This window comes from Balaenoptera ricei, chromosome 5, assembly GCF_028023285.1.
Source record: "Balaenoptera ricei isolate mBalRic1 chromosome 5, mBalRic1.hap2, whole genome shotgun sequence".
In the NCBI taxonomy this organism is placed as follows: Eukaryota; Metazoa; Chordata; class Mammalia; order Artiodactyla; family Balaenopteridae; genus Balaenoptera; species Balaenoptera ricei.
The window spans coordinates 106186679-106214670 of record NC_082643.1 but is presented as its reverse complement, the minus strand read 5'-3'; the positions used below and the strand labels follow the sequence as shown (position 1 = coordinate 106214670).

General features: G+C 45.1%; 1 protein-coding gene across 2 annotated transcripts in view; it reads right to left on the bottom strand.

Annotated features, from left to right (window-relative positions):
• Positions 1–27992, bottom strand: part of STK32B (serine/threonine kinase 32B) — a 339814-nt gene that overhangs the window by 213130 nt on the left and 98692 nt on the right. For both annotated transcript variants that reach the window (XM_059923343.1, XM_059923344.1), the window contains exon 3: positions 9347–9498. In XM_059923343.1, the coding sequence (XP_059779326.1) occupies positions 9347–9498 (152 nt within the window). The remainder of the gene's footprint in view (positions 1–9346; positions 9499–27992) is intronic.

Below are 27992 nucleotides of genomic sequence, written 5' to 3'. Positions count from 1 at the left end.
TGTATCACGTGTTACAGGATGAAAAGTACCATAGCATATAAAGCAAGGAAGAGGGTTAGTGGGTTAGGGGCTGCCAGCCAGGGTGGGGAGGAGCTTATGATTTTAAATTGGGTGGTCAGTGAAAGAGCTCAAATAGGAGGTAACATTTGAGAAAGATCTGCAGGAAGTGAAGGTGTGAGCCCTGCAGGTGTCTAGAGAAAGTAGTCCCAAGCAGAGGAAACACCGGTGCAAAGACCAGGAGTAGGGGAGGAAGCGGGGAGTGGGGATGGGGGGTGTGTGTGCCCAGCTGTTGGAAGAACATGGGGAGCTGCCATGTGACTTTCAAAAACTTGAGGAACAAGGGCGCCACAGTCTCCAATTTAATTAAGCTCACTACAGCGGGTAAATACTTCCTAAATGTATTACATTCTAATGCAATTTTTGTATCGCTTTGGGATATGAACTTAACATAAAATTGCTCCTAACTGAGCATCCCTCATCTTTATCTGCAGTCCTTATATGTATAACCGCATTCACTGCCTTCCACTGGCAATTTCATGCACACAAACTGTGCATGGGATTTACAGGCTATTACCCATCCTTCAGTTTTTCTCAGAAGGAAGTATAATAATGTATATCTCGCTAACAAATTATCATTTCCATAGGGCTTTCATTCACTGGTCCTCATGTGATTTGGACTTCACAAAGCATGGAAGGGAGGGAGGTATTATCCCCATTTTACAGATGAGGAAACTGAGGCTTTCCAAGAATACCATCCTAGGAAGGGGAAGGACCATTTTTTGTCCAGTATCCAACTACTGTATTTCTTCTTTTTAATTCCTCTCAAGGTATCTCTTTCACTGCTTATTCATCTTAGGTTCATGAGGCTTATCCCCGGGCCTGGCTCCCAGAAGTTGGTTTAGGAAGAACAAAAGCTTTGGTGTTAGTTCTGGGGCTATCAGGGTTGTGCTGGAGCTGGCTCAGACTGGCTCATGAGAATTGCTGAATTTTCAGAAATTCTATAAGCTGGTCAACATGCTGTTAGTTTGAAATCAACCATGTCTTAGTCTGTTTGTGCTGCTAGAATAGAATACTATAGACTGGGTGGCTTATAAACAACAGAAATTCCTTTCTCACAGTTCTGGAGGCTGGAAGTCCAAGATCAAGGTGCGGACAGATTTGGTGTCTGGTGAGCATCAGCCTTCTGGCTCATAGATGGTTGCCTTCTTGCTGTGTCCTCACATGGCAGAAGGGGAAGGAGTGAGGGAGCTCTCTGGGGCCTCTTGTAGGGGCAGTAATCCCATTCATGAAGGCTCCACCCTCATGACCTAATCATCTCCCAAAGGCCCCCACCTCCAGATACCATGCCATTGAGGGGCTAGGGCTTCAACATACAAATTTTGGTAAGACACATACATTAAGTCTATAGCAGGCCATGATGGGAGTATTTACACCATGGAAATCAGCTGACTCCAGAAATCAGGACTTGCTTTTTGTCCTCTTGGACAGCTGTTAAGCCTTTCCTGGTACCTTGTTGCCTCTAATCCCAGCGCTGCCTCTCGTCAGCTACGTAATCTTACGCAAGTTATTTAACCCACCAGTCCTCTGCTTCCCCAACTGTACGCTGGGGATAAGAACATGATTCTGAAGATTAACCAGGATAAAATAGGAAAAGAGCCATGAACCACAGGTGATCCATAAAGGATTGTGTTACCAATATTTTAGGCATTGATGAAGTGTGGGAAGACTTTAATGATTCCCCAAGGACCAAGGAGAGTCTTAATTACAGGAAAACATGTGGGAAGCATGAGGAGCAGTCAGAGAAATGGGCACAAGAAGGTGCCATGGCGGGGGGGGCAGAAGGTGGGGAATCAGAGGGCCCCAAAGACCACCAGTGGGTCCAAGTGAGTCCTGGCTTTCCTTCTGACCTTGGGCAAACTCCATGCCCTTCCTGATTGATTGCTGGATCCACCCCCTTCACCCACAGGAATTGTCTGATACACCAGGGCCCAACTCCACCTTCCTCGAGCCCTGGAGTTACACAGCATGACCTCTGGCTCCTCATCCATCCCTTTCCACAGTTCAGTGCTGACACCCTGGATGTCAGAATGCAGCTGGGACATCTTGTAATCCACACTCACCCCCTTAAGAATAACACACCTAAGAAATCTGCCATCTTGAAAGCACAAACTGAAGTTACCAGTGATGTTAACAAATCTTGGAATAGAAAAGGATGAAAAAAGGACCCTGGATGAGTCAGCATCACCTCTTGTGCCCTTTTATTAAGGGAGTTACCATGGTGATGGAGACTAAAGAAGATGATACTAATTGGAATTGGGAAAAAACCCATGAGCATTTCCCATCTATGACCTCCAGGACATGGTGAACATTTGTAATCTCTATATTTTTTAAGTTACCTAGGACCCCAAAGGACAGTGACTACTCAAGATGGAAGGAAGAGAGCAGGGGAGCAGGGTCAGCTGTTGCTTTAAGGTCTGTCCTCTCTCATCTGTAAGCTCTGTAAAGAAGGAGAGTGACTGTCTCGCTCATTGTTCTATCACTGATGCCAACACAGGGTTTGGCATGTTGTAGGTCCTTAACAAACACTGAATGAATTAATTTATTGAACATTGGATGCTGGGAGTACAGAGGTGAATAAAGCATGGTCCCATTCCCCAAGTGGCTCACTGCTAATGGTAGAAACAGATGTACAGATACATAAATGTGATTGAGCTGCTTTGTACTGCAACAGAGTGCAGAAGAAAGCACTGCCAGTTGAGGCCTGGGTGGCAATCCTGAGGCAGCTCGATAGAGGAAGTGGTGCCTGGCTTATAGACTTTAAAAGGCAGTAGCCATAAGGATTTTCTTCTTCTCTGGATCCCTAAAAATTAACACAGTGCCTGGTACCCAGTAAGAGTCCAATAAATATCTATTTAATGAATGAATACTTGTGGGGGCAGAAGTTCTCAAAGAGAACAAAGGGGAGACGGTGTTCCAGGCAGAAGGAACAGCATGTGCAAAGGCCCGGAGGGCTGATGACAGCAAGATGAATTACAGGTGTCCCTAATCAGTTAGTATGGCTGGGACAAAAACGCACCAAGATGGTAGCAGGGGTGGGTGTCAGGAGGAGAGACTGACATAATGTCAGAGGCCAGGGCATGGAGAGACACTTATTCTGTGGGCTTTGGGGAGCCATTGCAGAATTCTAATCAGAGAGTGGGCTCGGATTTACACTTTGATAAGACTTGCCCTGTGCTATAGACTGTGCTTATGTCCCCTCCCCCAATTCATATGTTGAAACTCTAGTCTCCAATGTGATGGAGATAGAGCTTTGGGGGGTAATTAGGTCATGAGGGTGGAACCCTCATGATGGGATTAGTGCCCTTACACTAGAAGAGGCAAGAGAGAGCTCTCTCTCTCTCCCCCAGGTGAAGGCACAGCAGGAAGACAGCCGTCTCTACACCAAGAAAAGGGTCTTCATCAGAACTTGACCATGCTGGTACCCTGATCTCAGACTTCTCACCCTGCAGAACTGTGAGAAATAAATGTCTTTTAAGGCCCCCAGTCTATGGTAGTCTGTTACAGCGACCTGAGCTGACCAAGACACCCTGTGTGGGGAAAACTGGTGATGGCTGAGTGTTGAAATGCTGGTTGGGAGGTTGTACCAATATTCAAGGCCAAAGATAATTAGTTTTATGGAAATGAAGCTGCTCAGTGACTGGTGATTATTTGTAAAGGGCTTCTATCCTTCATCAAAGGTCCCTGAGGGACCTTCTGTCTCTGTCCTCCCCCCAACCTCCTTTCCTGCCCCCTTGCTTCAGACACATCAGCTCCACCTTTAAACACCTTACATAGTTTTACTCTAATCAAAGGTCTCAATGCTTAAGAAAAACTAGCCACTAACTTAAGTGATTCTTTCTTGCCTGAGAGTGGCTCATAGAGACCTATGTTTTGACTCAGCCTTCCGCTACTCAGAAAAGGTTCCAGAAACACTTGCTATGAGAACAGTTTAAACTGATTGCAGGTATCTGTTCTCATCCTATCCTGCCAGGTATCTGTCCTCACAGTTAATTCAGCAGCAAACAGGGCAGGGGAGGCACTGCCTAATTATAAACAGAACATTTTAACAGTATAGTAAATACAGTCAATCTGGTAAGCAGGATTGGATTTTGAAAATACAGTCTGAAAACACAATGAACTACCTACCTACTACAATGTAATCAGGATAAAAATCTAGTACCGAAATCTCGACTCATCTTCCAACAGTCAGCATGTCCTCATATTCCCCGCTGGAAGAGAAGGAGAGAACTGGTCCAGCCAGCCCCAGACTAACCTGAAAGACGGGTGCTAATCGTATCAACAGCAGTGGAGGTCCCTGATCCAGCGGTCACCTCATGCCTGGGACCATGTGAATGCTTGTTACGTATTACCCCATTTGGTCCTTACAGCAACTCTAAGATGTGGTCATCTTTTCATTTCCATTTTCCAAATAAGGAAACTGAGACACAGGGGGGAGAATCAAATCACTCTCAAGGCCTCTGTATTAGTCTGCTCAGGTTGCCATAACAAAATACCACTGCCTGGGAGGCTGAAGCAGCAGAAGTTAGTGTATTCTCACACAGTTCTGGAGACTGGAAGTCCAAGATCAGGGTCTGGGCATGGTCGTGTTCCAGTGAGCGTTCTCCTCCTGGTTTGCAGACAGCCCCCTTCTTGCTATGTCCTCACATGGCAGAGACTCGCTCTCTCTCCATCTTCTTACAAGGCCACCATCCTTTCGGATTAGGGTTCCACCCTAATGACCGCATATAACCTTAATAGCCACCTAAAGATCCTGTCTCCAGATATAGTCATATTGGGGGTTAGTCATATTGTGGGGCGGGGAGGGGGTGGGGAGGCAACACAATTCCAGAGTAGCCGCTTTGCCTACAAGAGGCAGAGCTGTCATTAGAACCTGGGACATCGGACCTCAGAGCCCGAGTGTTGAAACTCTCCCCGCCATCTCTCCCCTTCCCATCTCTCCCCTCCCCTCCTCTCCCACTCCCCACCTCTCCAGGGCTCCCGCTAGTGAACAGCCCTCTTCTCTGGGGTGTGATTTTTCATCGCCTTTTTCCTTTGCCCCAGTTGTCTTAAGCCCCAGAGAGCAAAACAGCTTTGCTTCAGAACAGGTGAAAATACTGCACTTGACAACTCCACCTGGATCGTCACAGGCTTGGGAGCACCCATCATTCATTCTTTAGAGGGCAAATTGTCGTGAAAACTAATCAGTACCCGGCCTTTGCCTTTGCCTTTGCCTTTGGCAGTTATAGAGCATGTCAGCAAAAGAGAAGAATGACAAAGGGCGTAGTCAGGCTTTCCAAGGCTGCGATAATTCACCCTCCGTGTAATGAGATGAAAAGCTGACATATAATTAATTTAAAGCAGTGGTGTCCTTATGAACCTGACAAGCAATTCCACACCATGCTCCCTCCTAGCAGGGTAAGGGAGGCAGCCAAACAGAAGCCCAGCAGGAGGGGCTCCATGCAGGGAGGAAGGGGGTGTGGTGGGCTAAGCAGGGTAGGGTCAGGGCCTTCTTACAGCAGCCATGGTGGAAGGGTTGTGAATGTGGGCCATGATGCCAGACAGCCTGGGTTCAAGTCCCATCTCCTCCATTTATTAGTGGCGTGATTCAGTTACCCCATCTGTAAAATGGGGACAATAATAATAGGATGATAGTAGGAAACTAAAGAGGCCGTTAGGAGGATTAATAGCAGTTAAAGAAGACACTTATCAAGTACCTAATAAACGTTAGTGGTATTTCCCTACAAGAACTGGAAACCTCGGGGCACACTGGACGGTCTTGAGTTTGAATCACAATTCCGTTGATTCAGGTAAGATCATGAACTGCTTTGAGCCCTGCTTTACTTCTTTGAGAAATGGGGCCCAAACCCCTTGTCCCGCAGGGCTGTTATGAAGACTCCAGCCCAAGGATATAATGTCTGCGTGGCAGGTGCCAATCACGTGGTGGGCACAGTCACTACTGTTTTCTGGAAACAGCTCCCAATCTCCCTCTGCAGATTCCTAAGACTCAGGTGGGACCAACCTCCTGGCCCCTTCCCCACTGCTTTAGGAAGGGGCACATGACCAGGTCAATCACGCCCGTGACTTTCAGCCTCTGCTGTGGCTGTTCAGCTAGTAGAAGTAGGAAAACCATCAGTCAGCATGAGTCGTGGCTCTGAAACACAGCCAGCACAGGGGAAAGCAGGAGATAGAGACTGAAGTCAGCTGGAATTCTAGACTTTTTAGGTATAAAACCCAAGAAATTCCCTTTGGTGTTGAAGCAAGTTTAAGTTTCTGCCCCTTGAGCCACACAGTATGTAAAGTACTCAGTACTGCCCAAAGAATTAAGGACGCTCTCCTTTTCACTTATAGCTGGAAGGAGCATTAACTCTCTCTCTCGCTCTATCTCTCTCTCTCTATCTATCATCCATCTATTATCATATGTAGGTATACACATGCACACACACACATATATACATAACCTCTTACAGTAAACAATATTTTCATTTACAGAAGATATACTGTCATATCTTTTCCTATCAGTTAACTCTCAAAACAGTGCTAGCAGTAAACAAGGTATTATTTTCACCATTAGCAGGTGAAAAATTGAGGCCAAAGAGGTGGAGACTCCAAAATCAAGCAGCAGGTTCTATCCTTTCTTGCTTATGATGGGAATACAATGCCCTAAGAGGCCAACGTGCACAGGGAGCTTTCCCATTGACCCAGCACTTAGATGGAATTAAAGGGGGTCTGTCATTAATCTGTTGGCATCTTGGAGACCATGAACAGAGCATCGAAAAACGGTCCTAAAAAGGGAGGATGCCAACATAACCTCCCTCCTTCAACACACATCACAGTCCAAATGTACATCCCACGCCCTTACCCGGTCTAAGGAGTCTCCCCTGAAACAGTTCAAGCTCAGAGATCTTCACCTCAGCATTATTTACATTGGCAAGATAATTAGAAACAGCCCTAAATAACCTATACGACAGGTTAGACGTTAGATGTCTTATTGAACTTCTCCACAGTGGAAGGTTATGTAGCCATTAAAAATGATTTACAGAAAGTTTGTAGTAAGGAGATAATGCTCCTACTAGACAATTAATTTGAAAAAGCAAAATTCAACATTGTTATGCATGGTTTTATATCAATGACATTTACAGTCATATTGATATGAGAAAAGAAGTATAAAAAGAATTACACACCGAAATGTAATCTGGTGGTGGTAGGATTCTGGATAATTGTTGCCTTCTTATGTATGTCATTTTCTGTAGTTTGCAATGAACAAATGTTGCTTTTCTGATTAGAAATGATGCAGCCACAGTGGAAAATAGTACGGAGATTCCTCAAAAAATTAAGAATATAAGTAACATATGATCCAGCTGTCCCAATTCTGGGTATTTATCCAAAGAATACAAAAACATTAATTTGAAAAGATATTTGCACTCCCATGTTCCTTGCAGTGCTATGTATAATAGTGAAGATACGGTAAACACCTAAGTGCCCATCAACAGACAAATGGATAAAGAAGATGTGGTATATATATACAACTGATTACTACTCTGCCATAAAAATATAGATGAAATCTTGCCATTTGAAACAACATGGGTAGAATCTGACGGTTGTTATGTTAAGGTAAATACGTCAGATGGAGAGAGACAAATATTGTATGATTTTACTCTTATGCGGAATATAAAAAGCAAACAAACAAAAAATAAAGGAACAAACCAGATCAATAAAAAACAAACACGTACATACATACTGAGAATAGAGTAGTGGTTACCAGAAGGAAAGGGATGGGCTGGGGGAAGGGGAGTGAAATGGGTAAAGGGAATCAACTGTATGGTGATGAATGGAAGCTTAATTTTTGGTGATGAGCACACTGTAGGGTATACGGAAGTAGAAATATAATGTTGTACACATGAAATTTATATAATGTTATAAACCAAATGTTACCGCAATAAAAAATAAATTTAAAAAATTTCCTCGTACAGCAATCAAAACATGAAGAGGTTTATTTCCCCCAAATAACTGAAGTGTTTGGGTGGCTGGAGACATGACAAATGCACACTTGTTACCCAGATTCTAGTGTATGACACACAGTATGGCTTTTGCCCACAGAAATGCCCAAGTCTGAGGCATCTGTCAGGCAGACCTGGATTTTCTCAAACAGGACAACTCATGTCCCTCCTTGTCCTATCACCCAATGTTCAGAGTGCTTCTATCTATGAAGGGTAAGAGAAACAATTGGTGATATTAGGGATTCAGGCTAGGCTAGACTTTCCCATCTGAAAAGATGCTCTTAAGATCAAAAATCTGTCAACTGAGATGCAGAATGAAACTGTCAGATTTTGCTTCCTAGAATAGCCTGTCCTCTCCCCTTCAACAAAATCCAGCTCAGGAAACATTTATTAAGTGCCCCCAACATGTCTGAGGCTGTATTAGACTCCCAGAAACAAAGAACCAGGAAACAGCCTTTGTTTTCAAGGAGCAAGTGATTTCTTAGTAAGGACAGATAAATAAACAATAATTTGGGTTCAAGGTGATGCAGGCTATGTTGGGTCAAGCACAGGTCAAGGCGGAGACATGAGGAGTGTTCACCCAGCCTGTGGGGCAGCGAAGGCTCCTCGCCTAAGTACCTCGAAAGCTGAACCAAAGGAATGCACAGCAGTTGGTCAGAGGAAGCTAGGGAGACAGGAAGGTGGAAGTCTCAGGAAGAGGAGACTTCACATGCAAAGACACAGAGGCACGAAACAACCAGCAAAGTGGCAAATCTAGGACACAAATTAAAGCAGAGATGATAGCCAGGGGTGGGAGGGAGAGAAAGTTCCAGAACATGGCTCCTAGTGGGCCTCGTCAGGCAGATTCAAAACTTGGAATTTAGCATGTCCACACCGGGCAGCCATCCTAAGTGGAGTAAAACATCACCTCCTGATGTTCATGGCAAGTCCTTCTTGCCATGAACACTGTGGGTGTAATTTTCTAAAAAGTTAAATTCCCCTTAGAAGACTCCATTTGGCATCCTCTTATAACATTCTACATGTGTTCTCAAACATACAAAAACCTTCCCTTCTAAACCGATTTCAATTCTGATTCACCAGGTAAGAGGACCGAATGAAAATTAAGCATATGCTTAATGATTTCATCAGAAAATGTACTCTACCGAATAGTCATCAGAAAGCATACCCAACGAAATATTCAAAAGAATGTTTGAACCCAGAAAATTTCATTTCTTTCTCTCTACAGTACAGAAGCTTCCTTCCAGCAGAGCCGTATTTGCATTTGGCCTCATAATGAGGACTTCACCGGAGCCCTGGATGGAATCACTCACCACAGATTGACCAAGAAAGGATGTTCCAGCCCCTGCATGATCTGGAGCTCCCGGAAGACGTTCCGGACTTCATCCCTCTCGATGCACTTCTGCTTGTTCATGTACTTCATTGCATACATTTTCTTAGTGTCTCGCTTCTGCACGATGCAGACCTGAGTGACAGCCAAAAGGGAGAACATTCAGGCCAACGTTTCAAAGGAACAAAAAGGCAGCCCCTCATGGCATCCCCACTCCTGGGTTCAAGTCTTGGTTCTGAAATCTTGCTAGTGGAGCAGCGCTGGCTATGCCACAACCTCTCCAATATTTGCAAAATGGAAGAGCTGGACCAGCTTCACCTGTTGATCAGGTATTTACACTAAGTAAGTGCTGAAAAAGCAGCTGCAGAAACAGCAGGGGGAAGAGGCAGCCCTGCACTCAAGGAGCTCATAGCCCGGGGGGAAAACAGACAGATGCACCAATATCTACGACGCTGAGATACGCGTATCTGTGCCTCCCGTGGCCCCCGCCCTCCCCACTTCCGCTCACACCTCCATTGCCAGCCCCGCTTCTCTTTGCCCGACGATTCTGTCTGCCAGCAGAGCCCGCGTTGCTGTAACAGACTGGCGATGCCAAAGAATTAAGGTCCACAGAAGCAACACTCGGCCCACGCAGGCAGCTGGGGCATCTACACCCCAGGTCCCTTGTCCATCCCACGGCTCCCAGAAGTTTGAGAGTTTGCCCACAGGGCTAACTGGCTTGACGGCACACCCTTACCAGCAGTCTCCTGCCTTTCCTTCCCTGACTCACTTCCCAACTCACTACCTGTGCCTTCTTCCTCTCCAGGGCCCTTGGGGAGACCCAAACTAAGGTACATGGGCCCTGGGGGAGCAAAGGAGAAGTGGTGGCAGCAATGGTGGCAGCTCCTGTACTGAGTACTCTACTTTGGGAGGCTGAGCAAACTGTCTCCTTGATAATCTCACGTAACCCCCACAAGAACCTTGAGAATAAAGGCTCCATCTTCCCTTGAGCGCGAGGAAGCTGCAGCCCCGTGTGCACTAGTTAACTTGCCCAGAGTTCAACAAGCCCCTCGGTGTCAGGACAGTGATTCAAACCCACAACAGTCTGATTTTTGAGTGACGCCCTTACTCACAAGGGGCAGCGCTGGGAGGGGGGACCTGCTGTCAGAGAAGGCTCTCTCGAGGCACTAATGCCAGAGGGTGGGCATGAAAGGATGGAAAGATGGCAAAGGCAAAAGAAGAGGCTTTTAGGGGAAAGGAAAGATATAAAGGAGGACATGGAGCCTTAGGACACCCGGCAAGGAGTATGGTGTGGCTGGAAAAAAGTAGCAGAGTGAGCATGTACTGTATTCCCAACATCCTGATGGGGAATTGTATTCATTTCCTCGGGCTGCCATAACAAAGTACCACAAACTGGGGGCTCAAAACAACAGAAATTTACTGTCTCACAGTTCTGGAGCCAGAAGCTCCAAATTAAGGTGTTGCCAGGGCCACGTCCCCTCTGCAGGCTCTCAGGGAGGATCTTTCTTTGCCTCTTCTAATTTCTGGGGGCTGTTATCAATCCTTGATGCCCCCTGCTAGCAGCTACATCAGGTGAATTTGGGGGCGGATACTATTCAACCCAGTACAGTAACTAGTTTTATTACCCTCACTTGACAGATAAAGGAAGAGAAGCACAGAAAGATTTTAGACCTTCCTCACGCCTCAGGACTCAAACCCAGGCTCTCTGCCTTCCCAGGACGCACCAATGATGCATCCTCCCTGGGAACAGGTCTGTGATAGAGAACGCAAGGGATATGGTTACGGGCCTGGGAATTCGGGGTTTTCTCTGGGCGTCCCAAGTTGGTCTTCTATTGGAAATTGGACCCCTTTTGCTCCGACGTGCTATGAATCTGAGGCAGATACAAGACGGTGGGGAAAAGCCTGAATTCCAATTCCCACTTTGGTTCTTGCTGCCTTTCTGAGCTTCTGTCTCAGCATCTGTCTGAACTGAGTTATCAAAGCCCACCCTGCCCCACTGGGGTGAAACTAAATGAGACCAAGGAAGTGGGAGTGGCCGGCTGTGTCTGGGGGATGATAAATGTCACCCGAATCTCAATGTCTTAAGAAGCACATTTCATGAAATCTCCAAAAGAATGCTTTTCCAGGCAGTACGATTAGTGGCATGAGGTTGAAGGCCCAAGAACTTTACCAGTGAACTTAAAATATAAAACCACAGAAGGCAAAGGTGTGTGGCCAAAAGCCCCTTGGGGCCATGGTTCGCAGGAACCTGAAGAGAGATTTCTAGAGCCCTGAGACCCACGTCCGCAGGCAGACACGCAGGGGGCAGATCATTCCACTAATTAGGGTTTCTCATCTCTCTCACTCCTCATTTGCCTTCTCAGAAGAGATGTGGAGTAGACATGGTCTCTGCCAGGGCTGGGAGCCCTGAAGTCCAGTTGGCTGCATCATCTCGAAAAGCTGAGGCTGTGATTCCACGGAGTCTGGGCAATGCCCCCGTCAGAGGAAGACCCCTCCCAGCCCCGGCTCCTGTTGGTATGACTGACGATGGGCAAAGGTGCTGAGAGATGGCTCTCACCTCCCGGGGCGGGGTAGGGGGGTGGGCAGGAAGGAGGAGGGTGACCTCATAGCAGCTCAGAGACAGCTCAGGAACTAGAAGAGACTCTTCAAAATGGGATTAGAATTCTGGCTTTCAAAGCAGAGCTCAGGATTTGAATAGGGTTTGGAGGTCTGACTTTGGGTACCAGATAAGGAAGAGAGGTTGGTACAGGACGTTGCCTGGAGCTTGAAGGCTTGGATTTACAAGTCAAAGAAGAGGTTGAGGCCTGGGGTCTTGGCCAGCTCCATGCTGATGAAAAGGTGTGGCTGGCCATCTGTATATCTTCTTTGGAGAAATGTCTATTTAGGTCTTCTGCCCATTTCTGGACTGGGCTGTTTGTTTTTTTGATGTTGAGCTGCATGAGCTGCTTGTATATTTTGCAGATTAATCCTTTATCAGTTGCTTTGTTTGCAAATATTTTCTCCCATTCTGAGGGTCGTCTTTTCATCTCGTTTATGGTTTCCATTCCTGTGCAAAAGCTTTTAAGTTTCATTAAGTCCCATTTGTTTATTTTTGTTTTTATTTCCATTTCTCTAGGAGGTGGGTCAAAAAGGATCTTGCTGTGATTTATGTCATAGAGTGTTTTGCCTATGTTTTCCTCTAAGAGTTAAAGGATGCTCAACATCACTAATCATTAGAGAAATGCAAATCAAAATCACAATGAGGTATCACCTCACACCTGTCAGAATGGCCATCATCAAAAAATCTACAAACAATAAATGCTGGAGAGGGTGTGGAGAAAAGGGAACCCTCTTGCACTGTTGGTAGGAATGTAAATTGATACAGCCACTATGGAGAACAGTATGGAGGTTCCTTAAAAAACTAAAAATAAAACTACCATATGACCCAGCTATCCCACTACTGGGCATATACCCTGAGAAAACCATAATTCAAAAAGACACATGTACCACAATGTTCATTGCAACACTATTTACAATAGCAAGGACATGGAAGCAACCTAAGTGTCCATCAACAGATGAATGGATAAAGAAGATGTGGCACATATATACAATGGAATATTACTCAGCCATAAAAAGAAACGAAACTGAGTTATTTGTAGTGAGGTGGATGTACCTAGAGTCTGTCATACAGAGTGAAGTAAGTCAGAAAGAGAAAAACAAATACTGTATGCTAACGCATATATATGGAATCTAAAAAAAAAAAAAAAATGGTTCTGATGACCCTAGGGGCAGGACAGGAATAAAGATGCAGATGTAAAGAATGCACTTGAGGACACGGGGAGGGAGAAGGGTAAGCTGGGACAAAGTAAGAGAGTAGCATTGACATATACACACTACCAAATGTAAAACAGATAGCTAGTGGGAAGCAGCTGCATAGCACAGGGAGATCAGCTCACTGCTTTGTGACCACCTAGAGGGGTGGGATAGGGAGGGTGGGTGGGAGATGCAAGAGGGAGTGGATATGGGGATATATGTATGCATATGGCTGATTCACTTTGTTATACGGCAGAAACTAACACAACATTGTAAAGCAATTTTACTCCAATAAAGATGTTAAAAAACAAAACAAAACAAACAAAAGTAAAAAAACAAAAAATAAAAGAAAAGGTGTGGCTGGGATTCCTTAACTTCCTCCTCTATAAACTGAGGGCTTGAATCTATTTTCTAAGGCATCTTAGAAACACTCTATGTTTCTCAGGAACACAGAGCTGGACTCAGGGTCTGAAGAGCTGGGCTCTGCTCATGGCCGTCTTGCCATGACGTATCCCTGGCTCCTCTGCCCTCGCTTCTTCACTGGCCAAGCAAGGCAGGTAGCAATGGCTGACTCAACCTGACCAGGGGACAGAGAGGCTAAAATGAAAAAAAGACCGAAGACAAGTCTAAGGCACTGAGTAGAGACAAAGGTCTGCTGGGAAGTCTCAGAGACACAGAAAGAGTTTGGGTTCTCGGGTCACTCTGAGCGGGGCTTACATTCCAGTTCTTTGCTGTGCAACCACCCTCTCTCAGCCTCAGTCTACTCATCAGTAAAATGGGGTGGTATGTTCTTGCTCCAAGGGCTGTTGTGAGGACATGGGAGGGGATGCTGTGAAGGGCGTGGTGTGGTGCTGTCATGTTGGAGGTACTGAATGGAGGTGAGTTTTCTTTACTTCCCATAGGGTTATGGACAGTTAATGCTCCCGGGACAGAGGCCTCTCAGCAAATGCAGTTATTATTGTGATTACTGGTACTGTCATCACAACCATCATTAAGGACTTATCTGAAGGCAGGGCAGGGTGCTGGGAGGGAGGCCTGCTTCCCAGGACACAGGGTCACAGATATCTCTGGCCCCATGGCTGGAGCTTGGGGTGACATTTCCTACTGACTTGCCAGGGTGGCTTGAGCCAATCCCTTCACGTTGCAGACCCGAGGAAGTTGGGACACTTGGGACCAGCCCCCAGGCTCTCTGTCAGGCAGGATGACTGTGGCACAGGGAATGCAATGCACAAAACCAAATAGGAGGGGACAGGCAGGCTGTAGTCCCGGTTGAACGGTTCTGACCCCCTCAGCTTGTGAAGGTGACCTTATTTGGTTAAAGGGTCTTTGCAGATATAATTAAGTTAAGGCTCTCAAGATGTGTCATCTAGGATTAGGGCGGGCCCCAAATCAACCAGTGTCTTTATAATAAGAGAAAAGAAGGCAGAGATCGGAGAGATGATGCATCTTTAAGCCAAGGAAGGCCTAGGATCGCCGCAACCCCAGTAGCCAGGAGACAGGCCTGGGACAGATCCTTCCCAGAGCCTCCGGAACAGTGGAGAATAAACGTCTGCCGTTTTAAATCACCCAGTGTGTTAAAGCAGCCACAGGAAACTAAGACAGTCTGTAAATGTCCATCATGGCCATCGACTTCTGGCTGACCAACTCGGCCAGGCACCTCTGTGATCCCTCCTGGGCAGCGGGTTCCATCTGAGCCCCGCAGGTCTACAGTCAGGTGTCCATGGAGCCCAGCAGAGCGTGTGGCCCACACAGGTGCCCAGGAAACGTGGGCTGGTGGGGAGCTGAGCACTTTGCCGCCTGGGACCCAACCCTGAGCCCTGAGTGCATTAACTCCCAGGTCAGTGCCCGGGACTCCACATTCCAGCCCGATCCCCTGGCCTGTGTCCTCTCCCCCTAAGTCCCTGTGACCAGAGTGACTTCTGGTACTTAGAGTTAGTGCCTGAGATTTCAGAGGCGGGAACATTTCACTGTAATAGCTTCGTCACCAGCAGCGTTTCCTCAGCTCTGGTCTCTGCACATGTCCTTCTGCCCAGTGGGAACTTCCCCAAAATGAAAGACTTGAAGCCCTGCAAGGGCTTTCTTTCACCTTCAGGAAGTGTTCAAGGTCTGTGTCTTGTCATTCAAAGTCCTCCGTGCCTCTGTCACCTCTGACAGGCATGTGTGTGTGTTCACACCACACATAGACATACATACCACACACACCACACACACATATATACACATACACACAAATACACACACATACACATACACACACGCACACATCCCCTTCAAGCCAGCTACCTCACCCCCCTTAGAATTTCTTTAAAGAGTTTCTCCACCACCACTGCTTTCTCCCCTTCTCACTTCCTCCCTGGCCCATGTCCCCCTCCTACCCGCTCACCCACCAGCTCTGTCTCTGCTCATTCGTTACTTTCTGTAGGAGGCTCCCTTTTATTTTGGGGGTGCGGCATCAACAGCCTTCCCGGTGGGCTCCCATAGCCCCTATTTCTACTGTGCTGCGTCCTACACTGGATCTGCCCTGTTTACTGACTGACAGGCAGACCCCAGGCACCATGAAGGCAGGAGCCATGCTGCCTGGTCCCCTATGGAATCCCGAGCTTCCAGAGGCTCAGACATGCGAACTTGTCACCTTGGCCCCTGACTCCCAGCACGAGCATATTCTGTTCCCTCTGCTTAGAATACCCTTCCTACAGGCCGGCCCCTGCCTCACTCCTTGCGGGCATCACCATCTCCTGACCTGAGGGCCACCCTGACCTCCAGGCCTGAGCGGGAGTCCACAGGGGAGCTGGAATTTCAGTTACGACAAGGCCCACCAGGCCCTGTGTGCTTGAGGGAGGTGGGGTCCTCGGTGCCTGGACTCCCAGCAGGAGGGCCTGCCCGTCCTCCCAGCTCTGGAGCCCAAGGCGACCACGTGACGGAGGGAATCTGCTAAAACTAAAGCAGCATCTCAGCCTCCTGGGCTCAGGACAGGTGTTCTAGAGGGAACGTCAGCCCTCCTCACCAGCAGGCAGCTCTGCCCACATCCTGGGAACCTTCAGAACAGAAGAGGGGCGTCCCAAGTGGCCCCAAGGCTCCTCAGCAGGTCAGCACATAGCCCTTTCCACCAGAAATCACAGTTAATGAGGCAAGGGATGAGCAATTTGGCCAAAGCCACCCAAGCTGCTGACAGGCAAGCACCCAATTAATACTCCTCATTAGTCTAATTCAATTAGGACCTGATGTTATCATTATTAATTACAATTTATTGGGACAAATAAATAAATGCTAGCGAGCATGGATTTCAGGCGATTTGCCATGAGAATGGCACGTGTCAAGCACACTGTGCATCAGGAATTTAGGAATTGACCCCAATTCAGCAGAGAAGGGGCAGGGATGAGTGTTGAGAACCTCCATCATGCCAGCATCTGGTGGTCCTCAGCCGGATCTTACCTTCAAAGCACTGATGACCTCGGTTCTGTGGCACCCCCAGAGGTCTGGGAGGGTCCTGGGATGTTGTATTTTGTAAAAACTCCCTGGGGGGAGTCTGATAAGCAGGCTAGTCGAGAATCACTTTGCTGGATTCTTCAGGAAAGTCCTTGTCTGGCTGCATCTTCAGTGACCTTGATGGTCAGGACTGTAGCCCTCACTTTTCAGCTCAGGCAAGCCAAGCTCTGGGGGGACAGGTCACCCCAGAATCAGAGAAGCCAGAGCTGTGCTGGTAACCCAGAACTGTGCGGGTGCAAAGGCTGGCTCTGCCCTTCCATGGACCAGCCTGGATGCCCTTTCTCACCTGACTCAGTTGACCTTCTCTGTGCTGCCCACCCCACCCCCAGCTTGAGTACACTTAGCAGATGCTGTTGATTGATGCACAGCTATAGTGCGACATTAACGGACACTGGTTATGCTTACAGGAGCAAGATTCTGGGAAACAACCAATTTGGGGACAAGCAAAAAAGAAAAAAAAATCAAGATTAAATAAGGTCATTAAAAAAGAGTGATCATGCTGGGTACTGCTGTTCAAATATCCTTATCTGACAAGAAGACTGTCTTTGGCAGACAATGACTGTTAACTACTCAAATGCATCCTCCCTCTTCTTCCTTTTCAATAGGACAATTTTCTTCAAGGAGGCAGTATGATCCATTAAATACTCATTTGCAGCCAGAAGTAGCCATAGTTCTTGCCAATGAAATATTAGTCTGCTATTGGCTTCTAAGAAAAGTCTTGCTTTCTGAATAAAAGGGAATAGCTACAGATGGTTCCACTTTTCTTCCCTTTGCCACTATTCTTCTTTCTACCTCGAGCACATACGTAATGTCTGGAGCTGCAGCAGCCCCTTGTGACCATGAAGCTACGAAGGTGTCAGAGTTACTGAGCCTGTTATCATAGCGCCACCTACCTTCAGACTTATTATGTGAGAAAATAAACCCTCTTTGTTTAAGCCACTATAAGGCAGATTTTCTGTTTCTCATTCCTGAGAACATCCCCATCTGATACACAAACTATACGATGATGTTTCATGGCACAGAAAGTCCATGTGGGCTGTGACCAATGGTGGCCTCACTAGAGTGATCAAAAGTTAGCTTCAAGAAAAATACTCATTTGGATGAATATTTCAGTCAATAAACATGTGTGAAATGCCTGTCATGGTCCTGGCACTATGTTAGCCATGAAGATATGACACTGCTCTAGGAACTCAAGGTTCAATGGGATAAACAAACAATACTCAAGAGTGAAAGACAAAGTCACTCACTTCAGGTCACTGGGCCCTACATGGCGTGGCCCCAAGTCCCCTCTAATTCCATCTGTTACTCTCCTCCCTGCTCACTTCCCACCCTGGCCCCTGTGCCATTCCTGTGTCTGCCATGCTCTTCCCCAGATGTCCAGTCTTGGGTCCTCACCTCCTTCAGGCTCTACCCATGAATCACCTTATCCCATAAGCCATCCCTGACCTCCATGTGTGAATGAGCTAATCCCTCCTCAGTCCCCATCCTCCCTCCCTGTTTCCTCCATCACCCTGGCCGACTCCTGTAACAACACATGCTTCTTGGTTTGTTTGTTTTCCCTTTGTCTGTCTCGCCCACTGTGGTGTAAACCCCATAATGATAGGGATTTTTCTCTCTTTTATTCACTGCTCCCTCCTCAGTGACTAGAACAGTGCCTGGAACATCTAGTTGACATCTGTGGCTGGCTGGCTGGAGAAATGGATAATTACTACTTAGGAAAGAACAGTGCTATAGGATAGGTGAGCACATGGGACTAAGGGGCCTGAGAAGAGGGATCCTAACCAGGTTATGGGATTAGGGAAAGGCATTTTGGGGTTATGGGATTAGAGGCTGCATTTTGAACTGTTTCTCAGTCATCAAGGGTTGGCTTCATGAGGATGGAGGTGTAGGAAGAGGGGGAAGGAAGTGCATTACCAGGAGAGCACACAGCCCCTCTCTAAGTACAGAGAGATGGAACATGCATGGTGCATTTTAGCATGTATTAGTAGTGTTCTCAACTTCCCCATCTGTAAAATGGGGGTAGCAGTGTACTTATCTTAGTGGGTGGTTGTGAGGGTTACATGGTAAGCACTTACTAAATTACTGAGTATTATTGTGATTATGATCATCATTCATACATGTACTGAAGGTAAGACCAGAGAACGTTGTAGAGATGTGCAGAAGTGGCCCAAGAAGGAGCTCAGGAACAATTTCACAACTATTTGGTGTGATGGTTAATTTTATGTGTCAGCTTGGCTGGGCTATGGTGCCCAGATATGTGGTCAGACATGATTCTGTATGTTTCCGTGAAGGTGCTTTTAGATAAAATTAATTTGTGATGAATTTTAAAAGGTGGACTTTGAGTAAGCAGATTGCCCTCCATGTGGGTGGGCCTCATCCAATCAGTTGAAGGTCTGAATAGAACAAAAGACTGACCTCCCCCAAGAAAGAGGGAATTCTGCAGCAGATGACCTTTGGCCTTTCACAGCAACATCAGCAACTTCCTGGGTCTCTAGCCTGACAGCCTATCCTGCAGATTTTTAGACTTGCCAGCCTCCATCATCATGTGAGCCAATTACTTAAATAAATTAATCTATATCTATATCTATATCTATATCTATATCTATATCTATATCTACACACCTCTTTTTAGTTCTGTTTCCCTGGAGAACGTTGACTAATACACGTGGCAATGAGCCAGCCAGGATCAGAAGCCAGCACCTGATTTCAACTTCTCATGGGCCCAGGGAGTCACTAAGGCCACCAGTGCTGGGCATTTGGAAGCACAGGAAGCTCAAACTGCTTGGTACTTGATTCTAAACTATCTGTCCCCAGTCAGCATAAAAAGAGACAGCAGCATGGGGAGACATGCCTTGGTTGGGGCACAGCCCCATGGTGTGTCCAGCTATGCTCTAAGCCAAGCCAGTCTCCCCTTAAGATGCTAAGAAACAGTGCGCCTGTCCCGCGGACACTTCATCTGTGAGTTCTGACCTGTATCAGGTGATACTCCCTGGTGTTCACCCTGAGACAGTGCACGACAGACATCATGGAGATCATGGCAAAAGATGAGGTGACAAAGGTGAGTGAGGAGCAGGTGACAGATGGCTTTGAATGACATGTTTAAAAGGTTAGTGTTGCAGGTTGAATTGTGTTTCCCCAAATCTGTATGTTGAAGCCCTGACCCCCAGTACCTTAGAATGTGATGCATTTGGCGACAGGACTTTTAAAGAGGTAATTGACTTAAAATGGGGTCATGAGGGCAGGCCCTAACCCAATTGGGTTGGTGTCCTCTGGCCTCCAGAACTGTGAGACAATCACTCCTGTGGTTTAAGGCCCCCAGCCTGTGGGATTTTGTCACATCAGCACCAGCAGACCAATACAGTTGGCTTTTGTCCTGAGGGCACTGGGGAGTTACAGAAGGGTTTAAAAAGTGGATCCTAGGTATACAATTGCAAATGAATGAATAAAGGAAAGAACATACAAACAAACAACATGGAAAATGTGGGTTTTGAGGGGGAGGGGAGTTCTTTCTGGCAACAGGGTGGAGGAGAGTTTGGAGGTAATTCCAAGAGGTGATCGTGTGTTTTATAAATAATGCCACTGCTTACGCACACAGTTTCCCTCTGGAGTCATAAGGGACATTGCTTTGTCAGGAAACACCAAAAACTAGTCATGGGGGCAAGGGTCCAGGACCAACCTTGGTGCTTTCTGACACACTTATTGCTGGAAATGTATCTTTTAGGGTGAAGCAAGGTTGAGACCACTTTATAGATGTAAAAAGGCGTGGGAAGGCTCATCCAGAATATGAAATGAGACGTCATTGTTGGAAAATGGGAAATGCAAATGAGCAATGACGTCTGTTAAACTGGTCAGTAATGGATCATTTGCTCTGGCCTATGCTTGGAAGCCATTCGCAAATGAGCCTGCATTTCCTGTGATATTCAGCTCTTAATAAAGTGATCCCTGGGAGCCAGCAAATTCCTCCAACCTATGCCTCAAGCCAAACATGGACTAATTAATATGAAAGGAATAAATATTTCATTAAAAAGAAATGGATTCCACCGCTTATAAAAGATGTCTGCATGAACAATAAAAGCTTCTAGTAAAAGAATCATGTTTAAGAATTCTAAAAATGATTCTTACATAAGAATAACAGCTCACTTTGGAAACACAGAGAAGTTAGGTAACTTGCCCAGAGTCACCTGGTTGACCAGAATTCCAACTCAGCTCTGTCAGACTTGGAGGCAAAGCTCTCTAACCATTTTGCTATAAACTGATTAACTCTTGCATTGTCCTGAAAAGAGCAAACATATATTCCAAGCTCCTGCTTGTGGCAGACACAATGTTGGCTGGGCATCTTACACACATTTGCTGCCATGGCCCCATTACTAAGTCTGTCCCTGCCACAGGACCTTTGCATCTGCTGCCCCTTTTGTATGTGATGCTCTACCCCCTGGATCTCCACATGGTCTGTTTCCTTCTTAGCAGTTAGGCCTTGGCTTAAATGTCTCCTTCTCAGCAAAGCCTTCTCTGTTGCCCTCTCCTCCAAGGAAAGCAGGCCTACCCTCCCAGGTCACTGCACTATGCATTTTCTGCAGAGCAACTATCATTATTGAAATCGTGGTTGGGTATTGTTTGTGTATTTGTCTCCCTTACTAACTGTCCGCTCTATGGCATCAGGGACCTTGTCCATCTAGTTTGCCACACCATCACAAGTACCTAGACTAATGCTGGGACAGAACAGTGGGCATAAACATTTACCGTCTGACTCAAGGTCCTGCTATGCTTTCCACCATGCTACCCTTATCTTAAAAGATGAAAAAGATTTCCAAAGACTACATTTTTAAAGGAAAAAAAACACTAAGTCAAATGTTTCTGAACATTCAAACTTATAAACATATATATAAAATCGAATCTCGACTTAATTCCAGAATGGATTTGTTGCAGTCTGGGCACTAAATTGGTTAGTCCGCTATTAATCAAAAATTTTTTTTCACACTATGAATTCACATGCAGATGTGAAACTCTGGAATGTGGAATGAGACAGCTAATAATATGCTTGCATGCGGAAATGATCATCATTGCATAATGAGAGTGTGGAGTCTGGAATTATCATCTGTGCAACTCTTGCTCAATTTTATCCAGACTCTTCCTTTGAGAGACATAAAGAGCTATTATCATATAAATCTGTGCCACTTTTTGCTGTTTTATGTGCAGACTGCCTCTGGCTATTCCATGAATTTTAATTAACTCTCTGTTTATTTTGCTTCAACCCTATGACTCTCTAAGCACGGGGCCCATTTGCTAATCCAAGAAACACACTTTTGAAGCAAACTTCTCAGAAAGTTCTGCTAAAGGTATCTTCCTCCTTCCCTTGAAAATAATTAAGCCCTGTTGACTTCAAAGTTGACTCAGAGCAGAACACTCCAGCCTGGACTCTCTCTGCTGGTGCAGGAGCAAAATGTCCAATGGCTCAACCAACCGAGGGGTCAAGAGCAACCTGTGGGAGGTGGAGAGTGAGGCAGGAGAGAGGTGGAAATTAAAGGGACATTTGTGAAAAATTAGAGTTTGCAGCAGGGGAGATAGAGAAATTCTCCTCAGGACCCTAACCGAGAGGCAGTCAGTATAAACCGGTCAACTAACTCTTATCAGTTGATTGGTTAATTGTCAAGTTTTTCATTCATTTACATAATATGTATTCATTCAGTTAATTATATAGAGCATATATGTCATATGTATCATATGCACGTGTATATGTAAGTATATATTATATATGAATATAAATATATACACTGCTTAGTGGATATGTATATATGCATGTATTTGTATGTATATACATGCATATCTATATGTGTGTAGATATACATATATACTGCTTTGTGGGCTTACATATATATGTACACATATATGAGTGTGTATATGTATATAATATATGGTGGGTATATGTATATCTGCCTATATATAAACTGTTTAGTGGGTGTATATATATATATGTATATATGTATATTTACTGCTTATATGCATATACATATACATGTGTTTATATATACTATATGTATGTGTATATACATGCATATAGATATGTGTGTATATGTTTATATATATATGCATGTGTCTATGTATACAGCTTACTAGGTGTGTATATATGCATATTCATATGTGTGCTCACATATATATACACATATACACTGCTTAACGTGTGTATACATGTATCTATATGCTGATTAGTGAGTGTGTATATGTATGTGCATTATGCATATATGTATGTGTAAATATACATATGTGTGTATATGTATTATACTTTATACATATATATTTGCTTAGTAGGTACTGGAGATACAACTGTGAACAATGAGGGAACATTGCTGCCCTCACAGAGCTTATGTTCTGGTGCACGAGACCAACAACTAAGAGGACAAATTAATAAGCATGTAATGGAATTACAGGTAATGACAGGTGCACTGAAGAAAAGGGGACCAGAAAGGGTACGTGGATATGAAATGCTTGGGGTGGAGTCAAGTGGGGTGGATATTCAGAGAGGGCCTCCACTGAGGGGACATTTGAGCAGAATTCTGTATGGTATGAGTGATCCTTGCAGAGTTCTGGGGGAAAGTGATCAAGGTTGAGGGCACAGCAAGTGTAAAGGTTCTGAGTTAGAAATAAGTTCAGCATGTTCGAGAGATGAGAAGAAGGGCTGAGTGGAATGAGTAGGAAGATGGAGTGGGTAGAGAGAGGTGTCAGCAAACTAGGCATAAGTCAGACTGCTGGGCCTTGTGGGCCAGCAGAAGAGGTTGGCATTCATTCTGAAAGCAGCAAGCATGTGAGCCAATCCATGCTTTATCACATCACTGGCTGCTATGTGGACCAGGGCTTTCCCTCTTCTTTCTCTCTCCCCCTCATCCATTCTCTAGGTAGCATTTATTGAGCCTTTACCACCTGCTGAGCACTAAGCCAGGTGCTGATGGGACTGGGCAGGTGAATATGACCAATCCCAAGCTTTCAGGAATCTCACAGTCTGATGGCAGAGGCAGCTGAGCAAGCTGAAGACCATCCCTTGGCAAGATGTGCTGTGACAGATGGAAAGAGGAAGCTAAGACAGACAGGTACTTCCCCTGACGCACCCCTTCAGGTGGTTACCTAAAACTTTCCAGAACCCACCACATCACCCAGGGCCAAGAAGACATGGAAGGCATTTTAAAAATGCCAACCATATGTCAGGTCTGATGTTGAAGGCTGCATGGTCTCTGCCCCTTATTTTCACAGTAAGATCACTCAGGGCCTTCTTTATTTTAAGTCTTTATTTGCCTTCATTGTACAAAGGTATTTTTGTTCAATATAGAATTCTGGGTTGATGGTTCTTCTCTTTTATCACTAGAGAGATATCGCTCCATTGTCTTTGGGCTTACATAGTTTCCATTTCCTAACACAATGTGTCCTTTTGTTCTCTGGTTGATTTTAAGATTTTCTCTTAATGGCTTTAAACTATTTATTAATTGATTATGATGATCATTGATGATGTTTTCCTTGTGTTTCTCTTGCTTGCAGTCGGTTGAACTTCTTGGATTTGATTTTATCATTTTCATCAATTAAAAAAAATTCAGCCACTATTTCTGCAAATATATTTTATATGCCCATCCCTCCTTCTGGGACTCCAATTACACATATGTTATTAAACTATTGCATGTTGTTCTGTAAGTCACTGAGGCTCTGTTAATTTTTTTTTCCTCTATGCTTCATCATGTATAGTTTCTATTGCTATATCTTCAAGTTCGCTAACCTTTTCTTCTGCACTGCCTAATCTGCTGTTAATCCCATCCAATGAATACTTCATTTCATATATTGTAGTTCTCATCTCTCTAAATTCTATTTGAGTGGTTACCAGAGGAAAGAGGGGTGGGGGGAAGGGAAAGAGAGGGGAAGGGAATTAAGAGGAACAAACTACTAGGTATAAAATAAATAAGATACAAGGATATAATGTATGGCACAGGGAATATAACCAATACTTTACAATAACTTTAAATGTAGTATAATCTATGAAAATATCAAATCACTATTTTGTACACCTGAAACTAACCATTGTAAATCAATAAAAATATATAAATAAAGTAAAATTGCAATGTCCAGTGTCCAAAAAAAATTACTAGACATGCAAAGAAGCAGGAAAATATGACCCATAAGCAGGAGGAAAATTAATAAAGACAAACAAACCCAGAAATGGCACCAGTGATGAAATTAGTAAATAAGCATTAGTGATCAAATTATTTAAACAATTTTAAACAAAATTTAAAAGAGCTATTATTAATATGTTCTGTATGTTCAAGGATTTTAAGGAAAATGTGAACATAATAAGGACAGAAATGGGCATTCTTGTTTTTCAGAAGAGGAAACATAGGTTTGCAGAAGCTTTATGACTGGTCCAAGTTCACATGGCTGGAAACAGCAGGACCAGAATCTGAGCCTAGGCCTCCCCATCTAGAAAGCCCATGCTCTTTCCTCTATGTTATGTTACTTCCCAAACCAAATGTCCAGTGTTTTTGGACACTGATGGACACTATCCCCCTGACCCCCATGGTCTCCTGCTGATACACATGTGACTAAAGCTAGTTTCAACCTAACTTCTGTATTTGGGAGGAACATGTGGAAACAAAACAGGCTGTGTGTGACAGTGGGGTCCTCTCCAGGCTTCCGACTCATCATATGTAAATGGGGATAATAATGCCCAGCACACTGGGCTTTTAGGGCAACAAGGATGGTAAGAGGGGTCCAGTTCCTAGGACAATGACTGTGAGTTTCTGATTGGTCAGGACTCTACTCCAAGTTGCAAATACTGGGAACCCAACATGATCTTGCATAATCAAAACAGGATGCCAGCTCCTGTAGCTGGTAAGGACAGTGGATAAGGCTCACAGGACTGGAAGAGCACAAAGGCAGAGGCACTGATGGTACCTAGCCATGTTCCCTCTCCTGCACCTCCACACACCTCAGGATGCTTACTGTGGACACCTGTGACTCTCTGCCGGGGACCTTCTTCTGCCCTGGATGGGATAAGCCAAAAAGTGCAGGAGAGGTAATGCTGCTTAAAGCAGCCCTCCATCAATGATGAACAGGGAACTGTGCATAAAAACATCAGCTTCTCTGACCTTCGGCTGCCTTCAAGGCACCCTCGGCATTGAGTTCCAGAATGGAGGTGGGTCCAAGGGCCTCAGTGGTGAGTGGCTTCACCAAATGCCCATCCTTGGCTGCCTTGCTTTCTGGGTCTCAGTCCCTCTCTCTTTCAGGTGTTTCCTGGGATCACCTCCCTCCCAAAAACTGCTTGCACTCAATTCTTTGTCTCAGTTTCAGCTCCTGGAGGAACCCAAGCTCAGACAGTGCCCAGCAGGGCCAGGACTGGGGTCCAGCAAGTGAGGGGTCAAAATGTAAGGAAGCAATGTCGACCTGCATTTGGAGGACCCTGGGAGCAATGCCTCCTTAAATTTTCACTCCTGGTGCCTTGCTTGCTCGCCCCAGTCCTGACCCTACTCAATAGTCCATCTCTCCACCTGCCTCTTACATCTGTTTGTGTCTTCACTTTGGGCCTCATTCTTTCCTTTTGCAGAGAGACTTTCACCTTCACCAGTTGCTGAGAAAAATGGTCACCAACTCATGCAGACCTGTTTTCTTACAGTACATCATTAATGAGAGGATGAGAACAAGCCTTTCACCTCTGATTCCGTGGAAGGATTATGAATGGCTGGGCTTGGGTCACACAGCCACTCCTTGGACCCAAGCACCAGTCTAGCTGAATATGGCCCAAGTGGTTGGCCCAGCCAGGTCACATGCCCATCTCAGAAGGTGAGTGAGGGACCATAATAATTGACAGTCTACATGGGGTGGGGGAGGTGTTTTCCAAAGGAAAGAGATGTTATTGTGATAAGAAAGGGGACCAAAAAGCATGCTGAACAGTCAAAAACAACAGTTACTACAGTCCACTATGATTCTCCATTCCCTTTCCTTTTTACAGATGAGTAAACTAAGCTTCAGGGTGGCTAATTCACTTTCCCAGGCAGCCACAACTAGTACATATCAGAGGCAGCCTGCTTCCCGAATGTAAAGTGTTTCCACTGAGATATGTAGAAATTAATCTGCTGTGCCTCAACTGTCCTAAAATTCAGTCATAAAAGGGTTATAAAAATTTTCAGTGAATTCTTGCTAAAATCAGTGGATTGCCTGCAGCTGTTTACTTTGGTGCTACACTGGGGAAGCACAACTTCCTCCAGAATGAAAGTAAAATGAGATTTCTGTGAATTCACATGTGCTTATTCCTGATAACCAAGGCTACTGTCATACTTTAACAATGAAATGTCTTTCTTGAAAACTCTTAATAAATGTCAGATATCAAACCTGCCAAAGGCAGATAGCGAAGCCAAAATATCCATTCAATATTAGGAGGGTGGTTTTCTTCATCTTAGTCCAGCTCAGCTCCACCTTGAGTCTCATAATAGTCATACAGACTCATCTACACTTACCATGAAAGGCAGCGATTATTTGGTATTTTGACCACAACAAAGCTATGTTCGATTGCCTTGAAGTAAACTAACCTCATCCTGAATACTGGATGTTTGTGTACATTTTACATGAATTTGGGTGTCATCAAGAAATTGCTACAGCCTAAGAGGGACTTAAAACTAGATCCTCTATAAAGCTTGCATTTTTTTCAGAACATCCATTATAACCATAGCTTTAATACATTTATGCTCTGGAATACAGGTTCTGAGAGCCAAGCCAGTAGGCAAACAGCAGCACAGATGTAGGCAGAAAAGGAAAACAAAACTTTTAAGGATGGTGACAGGATAGAATCAATTAATGATTCATGAGGGCATATGCTAACAGATTTGGTAGTATGACAGGAAGGGGTGCAAGGAGCTCAGAACCAAAATCATCATTGACATGAGGGTAAAAGTGATATGCTTCTATGTGGTGCCGATTGTGTTGTGGATTTAAAAAGTTGCTTCCATTTTCCTTCATCCATGAAATCCTCAACATAAGGGACAACAGAAAGTGAAGATTTAACAGAATTTTAAAATCTTTTGTTGTTGTTGAAGTTCAGCTACTATCCATAGAGACTAGAGGCAAACTTCCTAAATTCTCTGGGCCACAACTCCTCTCTCTGAAAAATCTAGAGAAGGGGAATCTCAAACGTGGCACATAAACTCTGCCCAAATCTCTGGCTGACCCCTAAGGACTATAAGGGGCAGACTATAAGCAATACAGTGAAGAAGAAAAGACTGCGCTTTGTGTGCCTGCTCAAGAGGCAGAGTATGCAGTGTAAATCCAACCAAGTTAATTGCTCATTAAAAATATATTTTCAAAGAAATACAATGCAATCCAAAGTC